The 11606-nt window shown below is 50.6% G+C and overlaps 1 protein-coding gene across 2 annotated transcripts in view; it reads right to left on the reverse strand.

Annotated features, from left to right (window-relative positions):
* Nucleotides 1-7865, reverse strand: part of LOC126579077 (homeobox protein aristaless) — a 19509-nt gene extending 11644 nt beyond the window's left edge. For both annotated transcript variants that reach the window (XM_050242352.1, XM_050242344.1), the window contains exons 1-2: nucleotides 7406-7865; nucleotides 4423-4468 (exon numbers count right to left, since the gene is read on the reverse strand). In XM_050242352.1, coding sequence (XP_050098309.1) covers nucleotides 4423-4468; nucleotides 7406-7689 — 330 coding nt within the window. In that variant the 5' untranslated portion in view covers nucleotides 7690-7865. The remainder of the gene's footprint in view (nucleotides 1-4422; nucleotides 4469-7405) is intronic.
* Between the last annotated feature and the right edge of the window lie 3741 nt (nucleotides 7866-11606).

The raw sequence follows: 11606 nt of genomic DNA on the forward strand, positions 1-11606 counted from the left end.
GCGATCCGCTCCCACCTCGGTGCAATTGTTGTGTCGAAAATGGCACAAACCAATGGTTTTGCGTGCGTTTCCGCCCTCCGATCTGCTGTTGCTGTCTCAGCTGCTGACCCACCCAGGGGCGCGTATACGAAACGAAATGTGCGCTCAATCTGTAGCCACATCGAGGGCTCGCAATGAATCGAAATCATCGCATGTAGGTCCCAGCAAACTCCTCTTACCGCTCTGTTTTGCCATACGATACCTCAATTAAATTCATTAGCGAATGTGAAAGGTTTCGGGAGCGATTTTTAATTCCATTTTTGATCTCCTCTCTCTCCGCGCCTTTTTAAGGGGGGGGGGGGGGGGGAACAAGTGGAGCTCGCAACGGGTTCACAAAATGGTGCACCGGTGCCTAAAACGCAAACGATTTCGATTTCCATTCATCCACATAAGGGCGCGATAGTGGTGGTGCATTCGTACACGTTCGAGAGCCATCGAAAAGCCGATGCTACGGAAACGGCACCGGAATTACAGGACACCAATGATCTCTCTTCGTCTCTCTCGGTCTCTGTCTCTCTCTCTGTCTGTCTCTTCGTCTCTTCATCTTCGACATGCGTGGAGCCGAGCTACCAAGCACCGATTTATGGGGAAAATTGTTTGATTTCGCACAAACTTATCATTTCCAATTCGGTGATCGCGTAATTGATGCTGCCTGAAGACCTGTGGAGCTCTCGCACTGCGACTGCGCCACACGGACCCATCATTTCACAGCATAAATGAAACGTTTACGTTGGTTTTTTTTGTGTTTTGCTTTGTTGTGAAAGCCTCCTAACCGGACCGGACAAACCGTCGAAAACTGAAAACCAAATTAAAGATAAACATTAACATATCGCCCAATCACACTCTCTCAATCCAATTTAACGATCCCATTTGTGGTCCCACCTGATACCGGGACTCGAGTCCGAGGCTGAGGTGCGCCATTGCTCACTCGTCTCGCTAAATGATTGTGTATGATTACGTGCAATAAAATTAATTAGCGAATGGGGCGGTCAACACATCCAGCATTCGATGCATTGGGCAGTACGCAACGCAACGCAACCCCCCAAAACAGGAGAGTTTGTGTGGCAGCGAACGCTAAATGCAGACCATTCAGCGCCCAGTCGGTCCGGTCTCGGTCGGTGTATGAATTTATGCAAATAGGAGGCTCACGAGGTCCCAGAAAAAAAAGCCACAATCCAACCGGGGCAGCAATCGGGGAAACGAATCGAACCAAACAGAATGATATGCCCCCCGGCGTGATCGGTTCGTGAGAATTGATAATAACGAACGTTGAAGTCGAAGTCGAAGTCGAGCTGCTGGCACCAACAGCAGCAACAGCAGCACCAGCAGCAGCAGCATATCCTTGTCGGCACGAAAAAGCATCACCGGTGGTTCGGGTTTTGCGTGGCCAAACCTAGCAATCACGAGCCTCGCGGCCGCAGCCGCTGCCAGCATCCACAAATCCCATCGCCGTGCGATCGATCGATTACAGCGATTTGTCTAATAGAAAAATCGTGATTGTGGCCCCGCAAACGGGCTGTAAATTAAGGTGTATCCTTGCTGCTCCTGGCGGATCCGTCTGCTGCTGCTACTACCGAGAGCGGGCGCAGTTTTCCCTAGGCGATCTGACATCAACCCCGTCGGAAAAACCCGAGACGATCACGGACGCTAATGGATGTTTCATGCAATTGCCGGTTAGTGCCCGTGAGTGATGGCCGGTTACCGCGGTGCAAACCGAGTCCTTTTATCGCATCCAAAATGTCCGCTTTATGACGTGATAAAACAACAAATAAAGTCAATTACGGAGGTGGAGCTCGGCATTTTCGAAGCGTTTTTCTTAAACTTTTCGTGAGCGATTGAGAAACGATGCAGATACGTCTCGTCTAGTTGGTGAGAGAGTGAGGAGAGTGGTGGCGGTGGCCATCGTTATCGTCACCCGGTAGCACCACCAACAAGCCATTTGGCCTCCCCACAAAAACCCCTTCGCTAGTTGATGATCGACCCTAATTATCCCTCTAATTTCAAATGGCCCTCATTTAGCGATCGGATCACACGACGACGACGACGACGACTAGCTGACTAGCTCGCTACCACCGTGGAGCAATCATATCTATTTGCATAAATTAGGAGCGGGCGCACCCGCGATAAGCACGGACTCGGGGAAGCTAGAATTCAATTAGACCATTTACCATTGCAGCCTAGGGACCGTTCTAAAGGCTTGGCAGCGGGCTCTCGACTGGTCTGGTTGTGTGCACCTTTCAACACCAGCTGGCACACGGTGTAAGGTGTAAAATCATCGTCATAAAACGGTCGACTAATTAAAGCAATAAATTTCCGGGACCCCTTTCCGTGGCCACCACCACCGCGGTGACGGTTAGAAGCCATTAGAGGAGAGCGAAAGGAGATTGAGACTCAACAGAAAATATGAATGCCGCCACCGTCGTCGCCACCGTCGTCGCCACCGTCGTCGCCACAAAGTGACCGATTCCCATTAGCGCGACATCGGAGCCATTAAGGGTCCCAGCGGTGTGCATGCACGGATCCGCGCACGGTCGCTGCTGCGCACTATCAGCGACGATGACAAACATTTACGCCCGGACCTCGCACAGGTCGCCACTGCCACTGGTACCTGGTGCCTGCTGGCTGGCTGGCTGGTCCGGTAATCACAGGTGACATTGCTTCAATTTAGTTCGTAATTAAATCAATCTAAATTTATCGTCACATCGGCACGGCCCGGTGGCCCTTCTGCGCCTTTTTCTGGCCCATGGGGACGAATGGGGGTCCCGAGGGGGGTCTCCAATTATAAGCCAATCATTTTTCTTTTTGCGCACCCGCCCAGCTCACGAGCCTCACGCCACGATCAACGATGGATCGATCGGAGTGGTCGGTACAGTGGCTCTCTATGTACATTTTCGGTCACATCCCCGGGCCCCCGGGGGGGACTATGTACTTGGATGGTTGTGCCAACAGTGCCATGCCAGCCTCACAATGTGGCCAATACGGTGGCGTATCTGTGTATAAGTCCCCCTTTGCCCCTTCAACCGGGGCCTGTTTACTCCACCCATCGGCCTCCTGGGGGGGCTGCGGTGCACGCATAAAACTGCATCGCAAGCTGAGAAGGGGGATGGCTTATGCACACAAGCCAATCGCTCGCTCGGTCTCTCGGTCTCGGTCTCGGTCTCTCGGCTCTCCTTCTCCGGTTCCTCGGGTATATGTGGCTGCCCCGAAGCACACCGAAGTGCTGGCCAGTGGTGGGGATCCGCGACGAGGACTTTCTGCATCATAAATATGCTAATGAATCGGTGCGGTGCAGAGCGTGGGAGCGTTCGTGAGCGCAGCGGCGTGGTGGTGCCGGTGGAGAACGTGATCTACGATAATCTGTTTGTTTAACCCTCCTTTAGGGATCCTTTTGCGGGATTTCTCTCGGGCTTTTTTTTTTCTTCTGGCCCCAGCGAGCACCAATCGCAACTGGAAGGAATGAAGGCCGATACGTCGTCGTTGCATGTGTGTTCCAAATATTGGTACGTTATTTATGGCGAACGATAACTCACTGTGACTCAAAATGCGACACGATTGGAAACATTTTGCAACGACATATGTAGCGGTATATACTGCGGCTGGAGCGGATTGGTGCTTCTTCGGGCACCATAAAAGGACGAATGTTTGCATAAAATTGAACGCGAGCTTCCACGGAGGCAGGCTGTTGGCGTGCCTTCTGGTACGCGCTTTGACACACTTTAACGGCCAAAGACGATGGCGTCCTTGCCACATAATTAGTGACGGATTGGTTAATCAGACACTTTGATCTTGCTTTTGCCTTGTGAAGCATACGATTTGAACGATGAGTTTCCCTACGATTGCATGTCCGCTCGCTGCGTCCAATTAGATATCATAAAGCTGCACCCTTCCTCCTTGCTTCCTTCCTTGTGTGTGGGTAGAACAAACAACAACAAACACTGCAAGGAACAACAAACAAACCAGCAAGGAGGTGGTGGAAGAGTTTCGCAAAGGAAAAAAAGGGACGGACTTCAAAATGGCTTCTGCCTCCCCCCCCCATCGCTTGCCAACTAATTTAATTTGTTTCTCCTTTTAGCAAGTAATTGGTAGAAAAAGTTTTTACTAATGACGTTGCGTGATTCGCCTACACCGTCTGGGTGTCTTTTGCGAGCGAGCGAACGAATGCGAGTTTGTTGCGGACTGGGTTTGCCCATCTCCACGGCACTGCACACGTCCTGGAGGGTGTCTTCCTCTGTCTTTCGGCTTCCTCACCTCCTTCCGCATAAATCCCACCCCGCCAGCGTGAGCGTGAGAGTAGCGCTCGGTCAGGTTTCCTAGAACTCCCTCCCGGAGTTGGTTGAGGGCGTAAATGGTAGCCATCATTATGATGATGTGAGATCAACTCACCTGTATCCGTGCCTCGGTGAGCCCTATTTTCATCGCTAGCTCTTCCCTGGAATCGGCCGATGGTTGGTTGGTTGGTTGGTTGGTCCACCGGAAAATGGGGGAGGAGAGAAAAGAAAAAGAAAAAGAAAAGAAACGGAAATGGTTCTAGTTTAGTTAACGTTTGCTTAACGAATGGCAGTCGAGAGAGCTCATTTGACAGAACACAAATCGCCGCTCTCTACACCAGGCGCACACATACACATGCTGCTTAATCGATCGCGAGACCTCACACACCGCACTCGGGCCCACAATCTGACGCCGCGCGATCGATAAAGCGTGCCGGAGTAATTAAGTTTTAATCAATATGCAAATTGTTTTATGTTTTATGCTAATGCTCACCACCACCGCGCGCGCTGCGTCCCTTCACCTTCCATGCGAATTATTATTTGCCTTTTGTCGCACCCCCAACCCCCAGCCTCTGCCTCATTAATTTGGCTTTTCCTTTAAAAACATTTAAAACATAAAAACAGGGGAGGGCCGTGTCGACATCTCTCACGCATGCAATGGGCCGACGCGACATCATGACATATCGTGGTGACCGCGGCGTCAGCGAGCATAAGCAAAAGGAGCGTCCACCGAGGAGGAGGAAGGGTGGGGAAGAGTTTTAACATTTTACTTTACCCTCCGCGTAAGTGGCATTGTAGTGCACCGCACCGGCAAAAACGTGATGACGATCGATAAGCTGAATGTTTATTTATTATGTTAGTGACCTTTGACTGCGCGTCGCGTCCTGGCCACCAACACAGTCGCGTCATCCAGGTGCGCCACTCACCTCGCGCTCGCCCTCGTCAAGCGTTATGATTAATTATGGATACAACTGCCATAAATTCTGCTAATGAGTGCGCCCATGCTTGTGTCTCTCTCTCTCTCTCTCTCTCTCTCTCTCTGTCTCTCTGTGCATCGCGATCAAGTGCTCACATTACGGCGAGCTGCACTTCACTTCACACCGGACAGCTTCTAGTCAGATCACGTCAGATCACATCAACGTTGACGCAGGGAAAGGGGTTGAACATGACAGCCGAGTGGGTAGACAGCCCTCTCTTGCACTCTCTCCCCCTTACCGGATTGGATTAAGCTCTCAATTAGGCCGGTCTGATTAACCAGAGACTGAAACCGGACCGGCCAACAGCTGATTCGGTGGATGGTTTATGATGTGCCAGGGTACACACAGATGCAGTGCCCGCAGTTTCGCTAGTGTCCTGTTCACCTCCTATTGTGACACATGTTTGCCGGCATTACATCACCCAAAGGGGTAATAAACAATGCCGGAATCTCCCTCGATGGATGCTCCTTCCGGACACAAAAAAGCGGGCCGACGGATGGACCGAGGTCCTTGGTCACCGCCGATGTAATTTCGCTCAATTACACCGCGCTCTAGCGCGCTCACCAACAGCCCAGCACGGCACAGCACTGGTGTAGCCGGTGGTGGTGAGCCGATCGTGATCATGATGATGTTACCGGCCTAGCGCGACACGATGAGTAATTGCTTACTCAAACGATGTTCACTGCCACGGAGTTGATGCTGTTCCTGTTTGCTGTTTGCTGGTTCTGTGGCTGGCAGTAACGATTAATAATTAAAATGAATATACATATTAACCGTGCGTTGTTGCGTGTGCGCGCCGCTTTCACCGAGCCAGGGGGCCCAATGTCAAAAAATAAACCAAGCAACCAAAACACTCGCCCTCCTTCCCTTCGTTCGTTAAATGATAGCAATGATGTTGCAATGATATTTTGCTGCCTGCCTGCCTGCCTGCCTGCCTGCACCCCAATGCAATGTGGCCAACAAAATGATACAGTTTTGATCGCGCTCACGCGCGCCCATCGCTTCCACTGCATATCCGTTTTGTGGTGAAGGATGGGGCTCCTTGCCGGTGTGGAGGGCTGGTGCGGGCACCGAAAGGAAAACCGCAACCTCATGTTTGCACTTTGCGCAGAGCCAACAACTGCGCAGGGAACCCTCCTTCTCCCTCCAAATCATAGAGGCCACGGAGAGCAGCGGCTCACTCGCTAGTTGGTGCATAATTTGGTGCATTTCGCACCCGAGCATGAAATTATAATGTCATGCAAAACATTTTAAGCCGCAACACTCAGACGGAGAGAGAGACGGGGTCCCTCGCTATCATCATTATTACTATTATTATTATTATTATTGCTGTTGGTTCAAGTGCCGGTGTGCACGGCAACCGGACCGAACTGCAGTCCGTGGCACACAAGAGCACATGCTTTGCACACTTGGTCCCATGTGGAGGTGCATACAACCATGCAGCCCAGATGCATTCAGCCCAATAGTGTTTATATCAATTGACACGATTGCGCGATCGTCACTCTGGAGGCGACCAGATGAGAACGACGGCAAGGGAAGTGTGTTCGGTGTTTATGCGAGTAATTTAAAGTTGATTAAATAATTGGGACACAAGGCGGGCTTGAGGCGATTTGTTGTTTTGGCACTCTCTGTTTGCATTAACACATTCCATCAATAAGTTTCCGATCTTACTCTTACACAAACATTAATTTTGTGATCGTTTCGGATCGTTGTTGAGTGAATTATTGAGGTTTTAGTAACGCTACCTCGTTGCTTCAAAACAATGGATAAAAAGGAATACGATATCCTCATCAAACATCGTTTTTTTTGTATCAAATCAACCAAAAACACCAGTGTCCCTAGACAAATTAACAATTTTCGTCTGGTTTGCTGATTTTAAACGAAGTCACAAATGAGTTTGTTATCCCCGATAAAAAAGCAGGGCCGTAAAAGCAACAACCAGGTCACTAAACTTTCAATAAGACAGACAACAATGAACAGAATGATATACAACATTTAAAGTTTACATAAAAGATTCTCTTCCATCGAACCACGAACGAATTTTTGTGTTAGAAATAATCTTCATAAATCAAACCGAGGAGAGCTTATCGACCGACCAGTAGTCAAAAGACGATGCCTTACCTCGTAAAGACGTCCGGATAGTGTGTGCGCGAGAACGCTTTCTCGAGCTCCTCGAGCTGGAAGCTGGTGAAGGTGGTCCGGTACCGCCGCTGTTTCCGCTTGGGCGCAAAATCATCACCCCCATCGTCACTGTGCGGATCGGAGTGTGGACTGTTCGGGTCGCCCCCGCTGCTACCCATCAGATGGCCGGTGCTGCTGGCACTGCGCTCGAGCGGGCTACCCTGCGGTGGCCGGGCCTCCTGCGGTATGTCCTCCAGCAGCTTACCCTCGTCCGATACGCCCATTGGTCGACTGGGCTGGTCTAGGTTGACGAGCCGTGCGATGTTGTAAATTTTGAACCGGTCTTACGCGCACACCGCGCACCCGCAAACACTGGAAGAAGATCTCCTGCTACCGTCCTGTTGCTGCTGCTGCTGCTGCTGCTGCTGCTGCTGCTAGCGTTCTTTGCGAACTCCGAACCACCGACTGCAATCGTCTGCAATGGAAAAGGAAGAAAAACGTGGGGGAAAAACATTGATGAAAACGATGTTTACAACGCGAGCGACGATCACACGACTGAACGGGGGCAGTACCGAGAGCGGTGCGGAGCGGTAATAAGTATTCATTTTGATAAATGTAATCAAATGATGCAAAACTTCATTTAAGAGATAAACGCTGGTTACACCGCCACCGATCGGCCGGCGCGGCGCGGCGTTTCCATTTCCTTTTGGTTGCTCGTTTTTTTCTTCTTCCTTTTCCTCCGCATCGAACGTCCCCGACGACGACGACGACGACGACGGCTCCGTCTTATCAGATAGCGGCTTTCCAGGGCGCACTGAACTCACTCGGTGTAAATGTTTCGTTTAATCATTCACACACCTCGTCGCACACAGGAGGAAAAGAAGATCGAGCCTTCAACCAGGTGCACCACGGATCGCAAATCAATAAACTACCGAAAGCGTAAGGGCGATCGAGGACGGAGCACTCGTTCACTGTGGCAGCAGCAACAGCTAGATTGAATTGTACGAATCGTGATCGAGTTAGAAGCGGATACGGTTAGAAGAAGATCACGCGCCAGAGAGACATCAACTGGCGGACGACAAGTCAATTTCGCTTTATGACCATAAGCTGTTTGCCCACTCGTGGTCGCGGTCGCGGTCGAGTAACGATCGAATCGATCCAGATGACGACGATGGACGACGCACGATCACTCCGCATCATTCCCTCGCGGAATGGTGAAGCATCGGTGGATCGGTGGCATAATGAAACGATGCCTGATGCCTCGACCACCACCACCACCACAACAGCGCGAAGAGCTGCGCGAAAGCAAACTGAGGAGCTGAGCTGAGCAAGAAAACGACCCGCCACGACAGCGGGCAAGGTGGATGGAATTCCGTGGCAAGTGCATTGCAATTGGCGTGCAACACGAGATGAATCTTAAATCGGCAAACGATCGGTGCGCGATCGCCAGTCGCAATCGAAGGACGTTGGGCGGCACAGGGCATGAAGTGGAGCAACAACAGAGAGCGAAGCGAAATGGAGAGAAAAAAACAGACGAAAAGCAAACCCAACTGCGCTGACCGCTCTGTCGAGAAGGAAAACACATCACAAGCGCTGGGATGCGAGATTTCAGCCCGCTTTTTTTTGCTCCGCTTACAACTCTATTTGAACCAATCACCCTTTATTGGATAGTCACATTCGATCGCTGATCGATCGTCCGCGTGGCCGATCGGTGCGCGAAATAGGGAATGATGGGGTGCGGTTAAAGGAAGAGAGAGAGAGGGGGCGAGGGTAAAAAAACACTCCCGAGAACAGAAGCATCAACGGTAGCAGTAGCAGCAGCAGCAGCAGCACGAGGAGCAGCAGTTGTCCGGAGTAAAAATAGCCGAGAACTTGTCAGAAGAAAACGCGATAAATGGGAAAAAGGATGCAGTGCAATTGAAATTGCCGTGAAGATTGCGCCCAACGGGCGTCCCCCTCCCCCCGCGGTTCGGAATGAAACCCGGGACCACGGACCGAGCAATCTCGGAAGCACACTACAGGCAGAGTGAGGAAAGCACCGCCGGGCCGTACCGAGCCTACAGTTCATTTACAGACTTAATTATTTATGGAGTGTAGCAGTAATTGATGCTACCCAAGTGGGGTAAGGGCTAGTTTTTGCAAGCTCCACTTAGCAGTGACCAGAACCCTTTTTGCTTTCCCGGTTTGCGAGTTGCAGTTGCGAGATCAGCACCTCCCAGGGGATCCTGGAGGAAGTTATGTGCTCGCTGCGGTGCAGATCATTATACCATTCGTATAGGGGAGGGCGTGCAGCATATTGGGTGCCATGCTGTCAAGCTTTTTGGAGGACGCAACACAGCCTGCTGCTAACAAGCAGAAGCAGTACAGCACAAGCGCAGTGCCTATTGGTCATACAATCGGTCTTATATTAGATGCAGCAGAGAGCGAGATGTTTTAGCGAATGTTTCGCTGCGGGGAGCTGCTCCAAAGAGAACCATATTTTTCCGTTCTTTCCGAGTTTCGCGAGACAGCTAAGTGTGAAATCGAATCATTATCATAATTACTTTGATGATAATGTTTAACTTTATTAATATGATCATTGTGGCCGTGTTCGGTTATCGCTTCCTTCCGAAGCTTTGCAAAGTCGTGGAGCAGGAACGCGTTCGATCGAGAACCGAAGGCAGCGAGTGACCGCTCCAGTCACTTCACAGACCACTCCAGAACACGGAGCGCACTGGCGCACTGGCTGCACGGTACGAAACCAAATCCATTTTATTTAATAATCAAAATTAAACATTAATAATTGTAATTTTCCGTTATGAACGTCATTAAACCGGATATTGAATTTTCGCGAACCGGCGTATCAGCGTACTGGCGTCGAAGCAGCGATGGCGCTGCATTCGTGTCGTCCCAGTAATTGGACTAATTTTGTACAAGCTACTCGGAAAGATCTCATCACGCCAGAGTGCCGTGCCGTGGCGTGGCATTCCGAGTTGAATGCAGCAGCATGCGAAGTCGAGGCAACAATCTATGCTACCGAAAGCATCGCTTGAGGCTGTGGCTGTTCGGTCACCGTTGAACGCAGACGCAACGAACGTGATCCTGTGATTCATTGCACGCACACTTAGCCACTCGCAAAAAAAAAACATTCCGATAAATAAACTGCAGACCGCACTTTGGCCAGCGAGCGCTGGAATTTGAATGTGCCAACCTCGTGTCACCGAGCGTGTTAACAACGTTGCTGATCCATTAGGCGGAGATAAAGGAAGAAAAAAAATCACTCGCTCGATCGCACGCTGCTCGTGAACTCGACGTCTCACTCCGGTGCCGCTCTAGTCGGTCTAGTTTTATTTCTTAATTAAATCATGCACCACCGGAGGGACCTCCTCGCCTCTCCCCCTCTCTGATCCAGTCTGGTCAGGGTACCTGCCAGCGTGGCGAGTGTTGCGTTCATTAGGCGAACATAAAAAAAAAACAGCAACCAGTGTGCCGTTGGGGCCAACCAATGCACCGAACCCCCCCTTTCTGTCTCGTAACCTTCACGTCAGATTGTTTATCGATAGTGAAGGCGATCGACGATGAAGAAAAAAGAAAAAGAAAAACATGCACACGCCACGTCAATATCCAAAGTGACCCAATTGTACAGCTGATGCCGATAAGATATGCGTAGTCGAGGAATGGAATTGCCGACGAACAGCACCAACTGACCGTCTCACTGGAGCGCTAGTCTGTGCGGTCGTGGAGTGACGCTCAGTGGCTCATCAAATTGCCAAAAGCAGCGATCGCGAGCCCGATCGCGAACGTGTTAATGTACGGCGGCGACGACGACGACCATGTGACGAGCATTTATCTTTCGCCTTCGATCGGAATTCAATATACTTCACTCCACTTATCGAGTTCGCTCCCTCCTCCACCCGAGAACCATGTCGCCCAGAAACACATCCAACGATCCGACGGTGTCCGAATCGGTGTGTCCGAAGAATCCGAAGAGCCTGAGAAATGGAAAGTTTCTGATATTTTCATAAAATTAAAGAAATATTATCATCCGCGATCGCGATCAGACCGGTGAGGAGGTGTGGCCATCTTCCCGTTCGTTCGGAACAAGCCGTCGAGGAGTTCTCCGCGGCCAAACGAGGCCACGCGAAATTGGTGCGCCGAAGCCCCAGCTGAAGTGAGGAATTACATCTTGTTTATGAATTTTTAATTAAAATAAATTAACAAG

This window comes from Anopheles aquasalis, chromosome 2 (genome assembly GCF_943734665.1).
Source record: "Anopheles aquasalis chromosome 2, idAnoAquaMG_Q_19, whole genome shotgun sequence".
Taxonomy (NCBI): Eukaryota; Metazoa; Arthropoda; class Insecta; order Diptera; family Culicidae; genus Anopheles; species Anopheles aquasalis.